This window comes from Pieris brassicae, chromosome 13, assembly GCF_905147105.1.
Source record: "Pieris brassicae chromosome 13, ilPieBrab1.1, whole genome shotgun sequence".
Taxonomy (NCBI): domain Eukaryota; kingdom Metazoa; phylum Arthropoda; class Insecta; order Lepidoptera; family Pieridae; genus Pieris; species Pieris brassicae.
In genome coordinates, this window is record NC_059677.1 from 5,229,732 (window position 1) to 5,245,367 (window position 15,636).

The 15,636-nt window shown below is 33.7% G+C and overlaps 1 protein-coding gene across 1 annotated transcript; it reads left to right on the forward strand.

Annotated features, from left to right (window-relative positions):
• The first annotated feature begins 6,634 nt into the window (after positions 1–6,634).
• Positions 6,635–11,331, forward strand: LOC123717889 (SPRY domain-containing protein 7). Its single transcript, XM_045674140.1, has 4 exons — positions 6,635–6,828; positions 7,874–8,044; positions 8,379–8,669; positions 10,294–11,331. Exons 1-4 carry the CDS (start codon positions 6,726–6,728, stop codon positions 10,389–10,391), a joined length of 663 nt encoding a protein of 220 aa, XP_045530096.1. The 5' UTR covers positions 6,635–6,725; the 3' UTR covers positions 10,392–11,331.
• Positions 11,332–15,636: the final 4,305 nt, after the last annotated feature.

A 15,636-nucleotide genomic window follows, 5' to 3' on the forward strand; every position in this document is an offset into this window, starting at 1 on the left:
CAATATCAACAAAAAATAAGAATTAGTAGTAAAAAATTCAATTATTACGTTTATGTTGTTGAAATATTTGTTGGATAGATATCAAAATATCAAAAAAATTCATTAGAAATCGAATTCAAATGCCACCAATAATAAGGGGAGCAAATGTCAACTGTCAAATCATTCCATTATCTCGGTTTTATCCATAAAAATGTAAAAGGACAAAAGTAATTTTATTAATGAAAGTTATTTAAGTAAAAATACAGCACACATAGCAGTGTTGGACTAGTGGCTTCAGCGAGCGACTTTCATCCCTGAGGTAGTAGGTTCGTACGTTAACATTCGCTCGAACGGTGAAGGAAAACATTGTGGGTATAGCTTGCCTTCGACCCATCACGACGGCGAGTGTCGCGCGCAGGAGGCAGTTCACCTACTTACCTTTTGGATTGCCAAATAAACAATACAGAAATCTGATACCCAGACCTAACTGTTTTTTTTATTAAGTAAAAAAAGTATATTATATCTTCATATACGAGTAATTTCGTACGTCTGAACTGTTTTGTTTTTTTGGATTTAATGGTGATATAATATATTAATTCGATCCAGTAGAAGTAATTATAATTAAAAAAAAGATAAATAGACACTAAAACTAAATGTAAAAAGAACACTTTTATTTTATTGTATTAATAAACTTTTTACAATATTCTTAAACTTATGTAGGTTATAATAACTAATATATATCAAATAGTGTGTTTCCAAGCAGTGTACCTTTAATGTTAGTAGCATAGATAACTTATCTGTCTTTAAATACAATAGACATGTCAATGACAATATCATAAATATTTTAAATGTGAAACTCCTTTAGGCGCATGAGGGTAAAAACTTTACGCCATGAAGATGTTAAGCGTTTTTGAAAGGGAGAGATCGATTGAGACCGTTGATGGTTGGTTGATGTATTAGTTTAGTAGTTATATATAAGAACTTTAAATGGCAATTCTGTCGAATAACGTCTTGTGCAGTAAACGCAGATTTTTTATTTATTTATATTATTATTAGCAGTTAGTATTTAGTGTGAATATAGACATACAAATACATGGAGTGATGATATACTGGTACATTACCATGTATTGGGGCTTTTAGCTTAGTAATAATTAATTTACAAAGAAATTTCACTTGTGACATGTGTACTTTTTATATAATGGCAATAGTTTTAACTACATGCGTTTGTACGCACGCACTTTTTTATTAGGCTGTGGCGATAGGTATTTCACGCAGGCAACATTTATATACGAATTTTGATGCGATTTTATGACAAATTCTGACAAGAAACACCTGTTACTTACGACTGATGTATGATTAGGAGTTCAGTCAACTCACTTCCTGGAATTAAGAGTATAAAACGATAATTTTTAACAAGTTCCTCTGTACACTTTTATTAAGTTCATATTAATTTATAATAATATATTTATTTATAATCTTACATCTAACATACATATTATAAAACAAAACAATTAGACAATACAGAAAGCGAAAACAAATTACATAGATAAACAATATATATGTAGCAGAAAACAATATATATATGTATTGAATTTTTTAAAACCAAAAGAAAAACTAGTATTTGTAACAACAAATAATTAAAATTATTTGGTCAAAATCAGAGTCTTCCCGTCTTCAAAAACTTCCTCACATCTTCTATGGTGAGGTGGAATCAATATCCTAATAGTTGGTGTCATAGTTAGATAAAACCCGAATATTGGCGAATTATGCAGTCAATTCGATTTCGTACGAGGCACATGGAACAATCTGTCGCATAAGGCGTAGCGATTTTAAGAGAAATTAATTACAGCAAATAGCGTTTAAAAATAGCAAGTCTTTTTGACTTAAAAAAAAATATAATTGCAAGAACCTGAATAACTATAGAAACATGTATATTGTGTTGTGACTGTGATTGGATTGAGAAAAGACGTTACATCGTCTATAATGTATGGACCTCAAACATCACACATATTAATATGAGGATAATCAGATACTTATAAAAATATATACATGTATGAGATTAATATAAGGACTTAAGAAGGCGCCAGATCAGATCCATCCAACTTCCTCACCAGAACTCCAACTCACGAGGGGATTCATTGTATCGAAGAAGTCGCATGTCGATTTTTAACTAAGAAAGACAGCAAATTATATAACCTCGGAGCCTTGCTTGAAGCTTCATTAGTTGTAATCTTATGTAATAGAATTTGTTGGTGTTGGCCACTAGGCTTTAGCGTGCGACTATAATCCTACTTGCCTTTTGACAAATCAGGAGACAGATAATGTAATCCGATCCCAAACCTAAAAGTACAACCCTTTTTTGACTGATTATTGCCAACTCGCCACTGATTTATTATATTTCTTTAATCTTAGACAAGTAATGGTAATGGTTGTAATAGTGTTGTTAAAGCGAAGGCATTTTACAGGTACTTGGTACGCTGCGTTCCGCACTTGTTCCGTTGTGCGTAAAGTCCTGGCTAATCAAGCCAACCTAGCTCCTTCCAGAAGCCCAGAAGTTCGCTTCACGGGACAACCTCACTTCTCCGAGGAATACCTTTCGGTGGGAAGCCACACTCACACATTGCACGACTACGTGGGTGATTGATTCCCCTGCAATAAGCAATACAATCAAACGCCACGCGTTGATGTCTCCTAGAATGCATTACTAATTACTCTGAAAAGAACATTAGATTTTTTTGGCCTTTTGCCATTTAGTATATCGGAAAATATTTAACAAACATGATATAGCATCCTAATAGTGTATCCTGTAGAGATAATCTACGGCTACAATCTCTGCGATAGCGTCATTATTGAGTCAAGTCAAGTACAGATACCGGCAAACATCTTGAACAAAAATTCTTGCCTTCGCAGAAATGATTTTTAGGCATCACTGGGATAGTGACGCGTGGCGGGATAGTGACGTGTCGATCGCGTGATTGACGTTTGTGTCCCGTGCTGTGTACGATGCGCAAACTTTTCCCCACTCCCCTGTTGAATGCTGAAGAAGTTTGCCGGTATCTGTATTTCCCGATAAGGATATGTATAACTTCCTTTTCCAATTAGGAGCCAAATGAGGGTAAAAACCCACCACCGGGGAAGACGGTCCCTTACTATAAGGTTCCATCCTGCTCTTAAGACAATTGACCACCCCACGACGAGCCAAGCCGACATCTCAGAAGACCCTTGCACTTGAGCTACACTACTACACAGCCCGAGCTGAACTGTCAAGGTCCTTCAGGCCAACAGCTAGATTTTATCAAAAAAACTAAAAAGCTACTGGAGCTTTCGGGCTGATGAGTGGTTAGACTGGTCCAGGATCTTCTCTTTAGGTTGGAGGAAGAACAGTACCATCATTTCTCCAGAGTCCTAATCGTTACAAATAAACAAATATATCCTCTATATAATATTTAAGTCTCTAAATAATATAATGAGGACCAGTATCACTAGTGCTTAAGTGTGTGACCCTCAACCGAGGATTCGTATTCTGGCCGTGCATTTTCTTCTTCATTAGGTCATGCCCGAAGCTCCAGCCGATAAGTTGACGTGCTGCCTCCACACCACTTTATCATCAGCTTGTCTCTTTACATCAGGGAAAATACGTTGCTCGTGCATCAATGAATTTATATTTCAAAGTAAAACAGTCTAGTATTGAAAAGCATCCCAAAATAACTCTGTTTTAGATCACACTTAGGTCCGTCATAAAAAGGCTGTTCTGTTATTTGCTATCACCGTGTCTGCTCCCATTTCGGAATGTAACGGATTTTTTTTTATCTACTACAGAAATACTATGCCAATGCGATAATGTTGAGAAAAAATAAAAAATAATAGAGTATAATTTATGTTAAACACATAATATACTATGAGATCACACTAATATGTCGATAGTGTCGGAGACTATATGTATATAAGGATAAATATATGTATATGTATTCAAGCGTATTCGTTCCGCATTAGACCACGTACAATTATACATATATTATGTACTGGACAAATCTCTTATTACATTTGATGTTAAGGTTCGTTTCCCTGAATTTGTATCTATTGGCAAAAAAAATTAAAATAACTTCTTATCTCATCGTGTATATAGATAAGAAAAGGGTGCGTTTAGGGCTTGTATGCATGGCAGCTGCCCGCGCGCGTTGGTATTTTTTTTTTCAATATGGTGGCGCAAGCGCAAGCCACACATCCTGTCATATTTCACATTGACAATTTACTTTCGTAAGTATAGAGATTTCTCGTACATATTTTTTTACCATCGTAGTACAACGAGAAATTCTACTATTAGATGACAGTCTGATATTTTTATGTTTTACTTTTATTTTATTGTATATTGTATTTCATTAAGACAGTATTTGATAAAGGTATACGTAGTCTGTGAAAAAAAAAGACACATGATTTAAGTAAGTTTATGTTATTGATCTCGTGAGCAATCCTTACTATTTTTCGTTGATATTGTATCGTTGTGCAATGTATGACGGAGTATTTGCTTTAATGAGTTAGCGAAGAAATACTCGCTGAGTTAGTCATAAAAGGCTTTCTCTATAATGACCATTACTCATCCGAGACCCTGTAGGTCGAACGTTATGTGTACAAGCAACCAACGATCATAAAAAATCCCTTCGGCGTGGCTTATAAAAACTAGTGGCGTTACAACCCTGATCTTGGCTTCAGATTTCTGTATCTGTTGCTAATATCAGGGTACCCGTCATCAACATTAATAATTTGTATTTTTCTATAGACAAGTTGGTGATAAGCTGTGCGTGACACATCCTCATGATGATTTCCTTCACCGTATCAGCGAGTATTAAATGAGCCCTACGCTGAAGCCACTGAGTCATCGCTCTTCCTGTTCACATATGACTGGCAAACACAAAACTACTGTTTTAATATATACAAAAAGTTTGTCAACCGTTGAGGAACTTTTATTTTATTGCCGAATAAACGTGACGTAAGAGAAATTCTGAAGAAAATACATAATGTGCCAGAAAGTACACACAATAGAGAACGACAGTGTAATAATGCATTTATTATAATGAAATTGTCTATGCATAATATATTCCTCTATAATTTATTGTATAGAAGATTTTGTATGCGCATTAAAAACAATAACACAGATAAAGACAATAAAATAGAGCTACAGAAATAATCTATCAAATTGTCGTATTTTTTAGGTCTGGGCCTCGATTTCTATATTTGTTTCATAATCATTTGTCTAATAGGCAAGTAGGTCATCAGCCAGATGTGCCTAACACATGTCAACTTTTTGGGTCTAAGGCAATTCGGTTTCCTTTAAGGTTCGAGCGAACGTTATATGCGCAGTACGCACCTAAAGAGTCCATTGGAGGACAGCCAGAGTTCGAACCCGTACCTCAGAGATGAGAGTCGCACGCTGAAGCCACTGGGCCAACACTGCTCATTCCAACAAATTTACTTTGAATGAAATAATGCATATTTCAAAACCATTTCCCTGTTTTCATAAACACCCAGGAGATTTTATGTAAAAATGCGTACGTGATAAGCGAAAGTATGTTACGACATCTTTGTATATCTTTGCACAACTTCAATAGGGGACGTTGACGAATACAATGCTACTTAGTATATACTTGAAACGATAGTAGACTCTCCACTTGTAGGTGGGTCTGAATGGGTTTTAGCAAACAATACAATAATTGTAATAATTATTATTGTATGTAGACATTTTTCACCTTACCAAAGAGGGCGTGATGAAATGATATAGGTGGCGGGAATACTTAAAAATTATTTAGGAGTGGTAACAATTTTTTTTTGGTAAGTTGTAGTTATAGCATTGTATAATTTTTAAGTGTTTTCTTTTAAAATATGTATATGTGTACATTAAGTCAGTACTTCACGTAGTACGAATATCACAGCAGCGCTCGGTGGGAGAATTTGCTACTAAAAAGTTCGAACTATAGTAAATACATTGAAAATAAAGTTGTGTTGTATTAAAATCTGTAAGAAATATCTAAAAATCTAAGCGACAAAAAAAACACTATTCTTTTAGTCACCTTTAAAATCAACTGGAAAAAGAATTTAATTTGAATCAAGAATTTCGCATTTAAAAATAAAGAATTCAATAAACTAAGTCAACACAAATTGTTTAATCAAAATCAGATCCAATTTAGGCAATCCAATTATCTCGATCAATATTTGTAATCAATTTCATACATGTTTGATCTAATAATTGAGAGTCAATAATTAATTAAAATCGAAGGATAATCCCTAGTCATATTGCATTGCTCTCTGTCTAGGGAATCATATAAGTATAAGTTGATTTTTAGATTAGCTAATTAGTGTTAGATTCAATTTAATAACGTACAAAATATAATTATACTTGAAAGTTTATCATTCGTTCGACCACAGTACCTATTTTGTACTTTACTTTCCATTATGGGTGCGTTTATATTGCGTTATTGATTTTACCTACATTGATGGTAAAGGCTTACTTATTTATTTATTTTAATTTATTAATAAGAGTAACGAAACAAATCATACATAAATTTAAAATTGAAGTCTGTTAAGTTATGACCGCTGTTAGTAGCATATATTTGACATACGTACTGACGTTGACAGATGATAACGTTGAATTATTCGATGAACGTTTCGCCTTGATCTACAAACAAAAAATAAAAAGGGAACAAAACAAATAAGTGTATTGATTTTTCTTAAAATAATTTTTCGTGTACAAAATGTTTTGCTGTTTGAAAAGTTGTGTCAATGGGTTCTCATTAACGCCCAGTGTGCCAATTAGGGTAAAAGAAAATCCGATTCAGTTGGACACTCTTCATATGGGTATTTATGTTTCCTTTATTTCTAGATTAATATTATAATTTCAACAAAATATGCCAATGTAATTGTAACAAATATAAAATCTTATGAGTGGGTTGTTAAAAAAATCTCTCGATTTATCATCGCGATTGCCTCTTATAAAACTTTTAAAAATAATGTTCGTGTTCTAAACTCTTCTTTCTAAATTTTTACGTAAATGTTCAAAAATCTTTGTAAAACTTTAAATCAACTGATTTTATAGCTTATGCATGTTGAAGAAACAAATGTTTCTGGCAAAATGTTATAAAGATTTTATTCATTTTTAGTGCTAACTATTAATCTTTCCTTTATTATAAAATTGCAACTACAAATAACTACAAAATAATAACATTACTATAACTAGACTCTATCATCCTAAACCTTGTACTATAAAATTAAAAATTGTTAAACTATTATTATTATCTTTATTATTGACATTAATATTTTCAAGACTATAAATGTGAGAGTTATGCTATGTTAATGGTAATTTATTAATCTCTCTCTACTATATAAGATAATGTTTAAAGTTTATATACATTATGGATGTTTTATTGTATATAGTAGGTTTTTGTTAAGGACTACAGTGTAAACTCCATGTCACATCCCTCGATTTAATGATGAACTGCCTAAAGCATTGAAATCAATGGCTTTGGTTGGTTTGTCTTATCTTCCATACACTTAACATAGCATTACACCCACTTTCAATATTGACAACAATTGAGTAATATAGTACTGTTTAAGTTGCTAAAATTGGTAAAAACTCAGAAATGTATGTGCATTTGTCGCATTACTATCCTAGCCCGCTATTAACTCGACTGTCTGCATCATGTATACAAACTTTCTAAGACATTCATTCTTTTGTTGGTGACCATGACTAATAAGTAGGAGTCATGGATTATATAGACATTTTTGTTTTCTCCATTTAACAACAACTTTACAGTACCTTCAGTGTCGTTATAGACATTTTACACTGTATATAGTATCAATCACTTGAGGACTGTAATTAATAATTTTGTTAATTAAATTACAGGCCATGAAGTAGTAATTGTAAAAGGTGGCCAACGGGCATGTGGGTCTGGTTGTGTACTTGGCAATGCACCACTTGTCCAAAACAAGGCTTACTTTGAGGTGAAGCTACAGCAAGGTGGTGTTTGGGCTGTTGGATTAGCTTCACGGGAAACAGATATAAATAAAGTTCATGGTATGTCTTCAAATTTATTGACTAGTGCTTCTTGTAACAACACATTCACATCAGGTGTGAAATGATTAATCAAACAACTTGCATACAAATCATACATATTGAATTTTACCCTTAATACCTATAGTGAAAAACGTCACTGATCTGCAAAATTAAAGTACCAAAAATACTAGGGGAAGAAAACATAGGCAGTATTGGTAAATGAGAAATAAGGAAAAGCTGGCTTAAGGTACTTTCTAACTCCCAATAAAAATAGTGGTTTGGTCTCAGGCTTAAACATCCCACTAGGCCATGTTCATGTTCTCCTCAATTATAATTTGTATTATTAAATTTTCAGGTGGAGTAGACAAAGAATCATGGTGCTTAAACAGTGATGGTACAGTCAGGCATGACAATGTAGAACTTTATCAACTAAAAGCGGCCCCAGAGTTACAAACCGATATCCTAGTATCAACAGGGTCACCACAGAATCACAAAAATGAAGATAATATAATTTCAGTGATGCCTGTGGAAGGTGATGTTATAGGATTAGCTTATGATCATGTTGAGTTAAATTTCTTTTTAAACGGAAAGAATATGGAAATACCAGTACGTAGCGTTAGAGGGACAGTTTATCCTGCCCTATATGGTGAGTTGATTTTTTTTTAATGCATAGCATTCACAGAAAATTCTTATAAATACTTGTGGACCTGATAGTTTTCCTATGCACACATCTTAAATAATCAAATCCAAACAAAAAATTGCATCAAAATACAGCTGTTTAGAATTACACTTAAAACTGGTCACACACAGCAATAATTAAAAAAAGGCACTTGGTTTTTTCTAATCATTCTTTTCAGTGGGGTGGCTTTGCTTGACTGGACTATTTTAAATATTTTTTTTATAAAATAGGGGGCAAACAGGTGAGCCTCCTGATGTTAAGTGATACCGCCATGGACACTCTCAATGCCAGAGGGCTCGCGAGTGCGTTGGCGGTCTTTTATGAATTTGTACTATTTTCTTGAAGGACCCTAAGTCGAATTGGTTCGGAAATACTTCAGTGGGCAGCTGGTTCCACATAGTGGTGGTACGCGGCAAAAATTGCCTTGAAAAACGCTCAGTCGTGGAACGGCGGACGTCGAGGTGATACGGGTGGAATTTTGTATTCTGCCTCGACGTCTGATGATGAAACTCAGCTGCAGGTATTAATCCGAACAACTGCTCTGAACACTCCTCATGGTATATGCGGTAGAAGATGCAGAGTGACCCCACATCTCTACGCAACGCCAAAGGATCGAGCAGCTTGAAAAGGGATTGATCATCGACGATTCGAACCGCTCTTCGTTGAATACGGTCAAGTGGAAGGAGCTGGTACTGGGGAGCTCCCGCCCAGAGGTGAGAACAGTATTCCATGTGGGGCCGAATTTGCGCATTATAGAGTTGCAAGCGGTGGCCCGGAGTGAAGTACCGTCTCGTCTTGCTGAGAACACCAAGCTTTTTGGAAGCTAATTTAGCCTTTCCCTCCAAATGACCGCGCCAAGTATTCTGATGCTGGCTGTGGCTTCAAGAAGACTGTTTTCGAAAAGAGGAGTAGCAACAAAGGGTGTTTTTTTTCGCGGAAAACGCGCAGACTTGTGTCTTCTTGGGGTTAAATTGAACTAGATTTAGTTTACCCCAGTCCGAGACTCCACGTAAAAGAGTTTCGACTTCAGACACAAGTTTGTTCCGGCACTCATCAACAACAGCCCGAGAAATACCTGCCCGGCCCGTGTAAAAAGTATCCCTAGTGCTGTCGTCCGCATAGCAATGAAGGTTGCTAAGTTACAACATAGCATTAATATGCAGAAGAAACAGGGTTGGGGATAGAACACAGCCTTGTGGGACACCAGCATTCACGGGTTTAAGGTCGGAGCAAGCTCCGTCGACGACGACCTTGATGCTCCCATCGGCCAGATAGCTGGAGATGCAGTCGCATAATTTCTCGGGAAGCCCGTAGGCTGGAAGCTTCGAGAGCAGTGCTTTGTGCCACACCAGATCGAAGGCTTTCGCTATGTCCAAACTAACCGCTAGCTTGGACGCAATTGCCTCTGCCCATCTATGTGTAAGGTATACTAGAAGGTCACCAGCTGGGCGACCACGACGAAAGTCGTACTGATAATCGCTAATCAGCTGGTGGCCCTCTAGATACCTCAAGAGCTGGCCATTAATAATGGAATATTTATATATATAACCAACCATCATAAATATTTTTATATCCAAAGTATACTTTTCAGTTGATGATGGTGCGATATTGGATGTAATCCTGGATAATTTTCGGTATCCGCCTCCTAACGGCTTCGAGAAAATAATGGTGGAACAATCTTTGCTGTAACAGATGGATCTCATAGTATAATTGTGTGGACACTTGCTTGTGTGTGAGACTGTTAAATTATTTATCCTTAACTTACTTATAAACACCTCCTAACTAAGCCTCTATTTATGAATTAGTTGACATACGGAAGTTATATTTAGCGCGAAGGCTCGATTCTTAAATATTGTTAATTTTGTCTTACTGACCTTGAACTCTGTTAATTCGGTCAAAAGTTCACGGTCATAGTCAAGGCTACGGGCGCGTTGTATTACAATTAGGATATTTGACATTCCTTTTTTATAAAAAAAGTTCCTTATCAAAGTATTTAAAAACATTGATACATATTGTTGGTTTTTTTAATTAAGCCAAAATATGATTGAAAATAAGATTTTTATTTGAATTACGGTTTAGTTCATAACCATATCTATTTATTATCTATTATGGGGCAAAGATAAAAAACGCGCATTGCACAGACTAGATGCGTATAAGATCGTACCCATAGATTAGATATCTTTTAGATTGGGTCTTTAAGTAATAATTACGAAAATGAGACGGTATTGTACACGTCGCTAGAACAAAAATATTTTTGCCAGTACCTCTCGTTCCAAATCATTGAGAACTTGTAGTAAATTGAAATTTAATATTTTTTTACGAATCTTAGAAATTTTTAAAAATAAACTTAAATGTGATGGTTTCTTAAGAGGTGATTATAAGTAGGATGTCAATGTATATGGTGTAGTAGCTATATGGCTCTAACTTAATCTATTTTTCTAATAAAAAGCTCATTTTGATGTATGATAATCATGTAAATCTTTAAAATCGATAAGCTTAATGTCAAACTTTTAATAATTTTGTTCTTAATATGTAAAGTTCAAAACATTCTTATAGTATCTTTTAATTTCTCTAATGTCAGTAACAATATTTTGTTAACCGTACAATTTGTATATGTCTAAGTAATTTGCTTATTTTTTAATGGTACAATAAATTTCTTTAACATTAAACGAGAGATATTATTTCTTCCTTTTTCTATATAACTTCTAGTCTATGACTGAGTATGTGAAAACGATGGCGCGTTCCGCTTGACTGTGATTGATATTTAGCGCTTACCGCTATAAGTAGCGGAATAGATTCGTCAACGCTTAACAAAACTACTTAGCGTCTAAAAATAATCTTGAAGCGCTAGATGGGTTTTGTTCCGCTACAAAAGCGTGTATTAAGAGCTGTGTTAGAAAATAAAAAAAAACGTGTGTACTTATGTAGACGCGTTAGAAGTTATATACAAGGTAAAAATCTTTTCAAAAATTTTATTCTACGTTTGTAGATAAAACGACACTAATAATAGTAAAAATTAAAATGTTGACCATAGCTAACTTCAGGGTGTCGGGATTTTTGTTACAGTGGGTGCGCGCATCGTAAAAATTTACTCTCATCATTTTTCCCTAAGAAAGAAAGTCGAAAAAAATTTCAATAACGCGTAATTCAATCCCCGCACCGCATCGTAACGTTTTACAAGAGGACCCCCCCAAATTCGTTACGTAATACTTGAAAGCTCCCTTGGACTAGAAGTGATTTTCTTCAATTAAACGAAGCGCTAATTGTCTTTCGATTTAAATACCTGGAGAACGAGAAGCATGTTCTTGGTAATGACCGATGTTTTAAGAATGAAACGAAAATACATACGCTTATTTTCTGTGGTAAAATAAAGTGTTTGAATGTATAAATAAATATTATAAATTATCAGTTTTATAAATACATACATATACATAATAAATACCGTTTCAAATGTGCGTAATAAAATTTATATTCTTTTATTTGAAGTTTAATGAAAATTTGATTTGCCGCCAACAATCTAAATCTGTCATGAAACCACAGACTTTGGTAGGTACATGCAGGAGTTCAATATAATATAAACAAACTAAGAACTTTGTTACAGGAAATGACTAGAAAGGCGGAGTTTAAATCTCTGGATTGGATACATTTATATTTTTTAAATTCGTTAGTTATTAGTTAATAGGTAAATTATTATAAAAGCTTGAGTTTTGTTTTTTTCTTAATCATCGATTATCTATAATAACATTAATTAATAAATTTAAAATAGTAATAGAAAATAAAATGTTTCATATGCATATTGGTGAAATAATATTCCATTATATATTACACTATCGAAATATCAAGGTAGTATAGTGAAAAATATTTGTTATCTACATTTAACGTTAAATTTAATAAAACCTCCTTTAATTGTAACTTATTTATTCACTCACTAACTGGCTGACTACGAGTTCTGTAGCAGTATTGTGTTGCCACAATATATTTTTTCAATTTTCTAAAAACAAAATAGACCGATGTTTTACCATAACGGGCAAATATTACCAATTATGTAAACAATACAAATTAATATAGCAATCTTTTCTTCTTTTTAAATTACATTTCTGGGAAATGCACCCAACAAAGAGTTGGTATTAACAAATTTGGAATGTTGGGTAAAACGATAGTTATACTTAATCTTCCAAGCTCAGATTCGTATACGGGACATTCGCAGAACTTACTAATCGATGTTGGCAGAGACAACAGCACTAAAACATCACGGAGGGTGGAAGTTAGCAACAGCTGCAGAACGCTACATAGACGACTCTATAACTAACAAAATCTTAATATCCAATTCGATACTCAATTCCATAGAAAATAATCAGAATGAAATTAATATTAACGTTCCATTGTCAACCCCGACAACCACTAGCTCTTATAGCGCCTCCCAGCCTGTTATTCAGGTTCAGTTTCATAATTGCAATATTCAAAATGTAAATAATTTGTTTCTTTTATATTGCATTTTATTTAATGTACCTATAGCCATGAGATTAAATAAAGTGGTGTATGCAACTGCATATAATTAGGTATTAAAACACTCGTGTAATCTTATTTTGACTTATCGATAAACTACACTCATGTTTTAATACCTATTTATATGACAGTTGCATAAACAACTATTTTTGAATCTAAAACTAAACACCTTAAAAATATAGTACAATAACTAAAATATATTATTAAAAGATACTGGCAAAGTTCCCCCTTTGAATAGATAATACTTTGTCCGAAGAAGCTTCCAGTTCTTCGCTCTCCTGTGATGGCGACTAAACAATTTCCTTAAAAAGCCTTATAGCGCTAGGACCCCACGGACCAAAAGTCTCAACACCAAATGAGAGTGGGAAACTATTTCGGAACACCTACACTTATTACATTCTTACTATTTCTTATTACTTTCTTTTAGTTCCAAATTCACCCACGGAGCGCTGTTTATTGTATACGGTTAATTTAAATCGATTTTACAAATATTTTTATTATCATATTTGTTTCAATCAAAAACTTAAATAAACGGACATAAATTAAGGTTTTTATAAAACCTTTTTATTGTTTATGATTGAGAAGTCATCCATTGTAATTAAAGATAACTATGTAAATACTTTAGTGATACAAACTTCGTGTAACATCTTTAAATAGTTTTAACGTTAATTAGTTAAACGTCAAAGGCAAACCTTTACGAAAATGTATAAAACTGACGAAAATGCTATATTTATTTCTAGAAATGATTAAATACATTTTAAATATTTTCTTCCAGGCAGTAAACCGGTATTTTAAGTATTTTAATAATTTAATTTGGTTACATTAATAATTTATAAACTAAATTTTAGAGTCAGGGATATGTTTATAATCCTTTAGGATGTGAGGAAATATGTTAGGAATCGGTAAGATTTTATTTACTATCAATTCCTTTTTTTATATATTTTTTATATTATGGCAATAGTTTTGACTTTATGCCGGTTTCAAGAAAAAGGTTGGGAAACTACTTTTTATATTTAGTTGTAGTCTGTTTAATTTGAGTATTCTTTTTTTATTTATTTATGGCTGACAATTGACTTATGTCATCTGTTTTGTACATTTTGTTTAACACGGTAATCTGGTTTGGCGAATATTGTCTAAGTGTTTTATATTATGTCTATGTGTATCTGTAAGATTACTTATAAAATAATTGTCTATATTCTATTCTCTCTGGTTGCGTTCATGCGGCAAGGCACGATTCACTACCTATCTCTTCTCACATGAGTGCACACTATGCCATTGTGTGGACACCGAAGCATTACTTAATCGCATTTACACCCTTTAGGTCCCGCTTACTCGGTAAAAATCTTTTATAGACGAAAGTTTTAGACCGCATAAGCTAGACTGTTAGGGGTCGCTCTAAGTATTCTAAAGGCTCTTTTCATACTAAATTTCGTCCTAAATAAATTGGCAAAGAAATTTACATATTTTGATAAAATATTCTTACGAAGCAGTTACGTAAGCTGATGTCAAAGTAAAGCGATATTTTGCGGCGGTCTTCTAAACATTTCGAATTATTTGGTAAATATTTCTTACAGCTTGTGACATCCATCAAAATGTGTACAAGTACAGTTGCAGAATTTCTACAGCAATGATTTGTCTATTGTCTTTGCTAATAGACAGTCGACTTCATTAATTAAATTCAACACATATAATACTCGAAACAGAACTAATATGAGCGTACGACCAACTAGGTTCCAGAAGATAAACGACTCCTTATATGGAAATTGTATTCGTTTTTACAACAAAGCATTTTTACAAGAAGCAGAGCATAATCACTGAAAAAATTTAAAACTCTGGTTAAACGTAAATTAATCAGTAAAACTTTATATAAATCTGACAATTACTTAAATGATCCTAATCCTTGGGAATGATTTGCTCCAGTTCAAACAATTTGTATGACTTAATACTTGACTATTAAAAAGATTGGCAGAGAGTTCCTTGCCAGTTCTTCTCGCCGGCTCTACGCCCTTGACTTGCGAACTGGTAGTAAATGTAAATTTAGAATTAATTTAACATCTTTTCTGTTAACGTTCATAAGTGTACTTCGTTACCAATATGAATAAAGTTATTTTGAGTTTGAATTTAAGAGTTGTTGATCCGTCACCAATAATAACAATTGCAAAGATTTAAATATAAAAATATGCATGAAAATGTACATCTAAATCTTGTTTATTGTCGTTTATTTTTATAAATTTCTCTTCTCTTTGTATACACTCTTGTCATTTATGCGCATGTATTCGTTCATCCATGCGAAATGCGCATGCATCCGTCGAAGGGTACGAACGTGTTCTTCTCAGAACAGTTCGATATCGTGGTCTAACGATAACGCAATTAACTGTTCTTTTCAGAACAAATTATTGTTTCATGACGATAACGTTTACAACTGTCC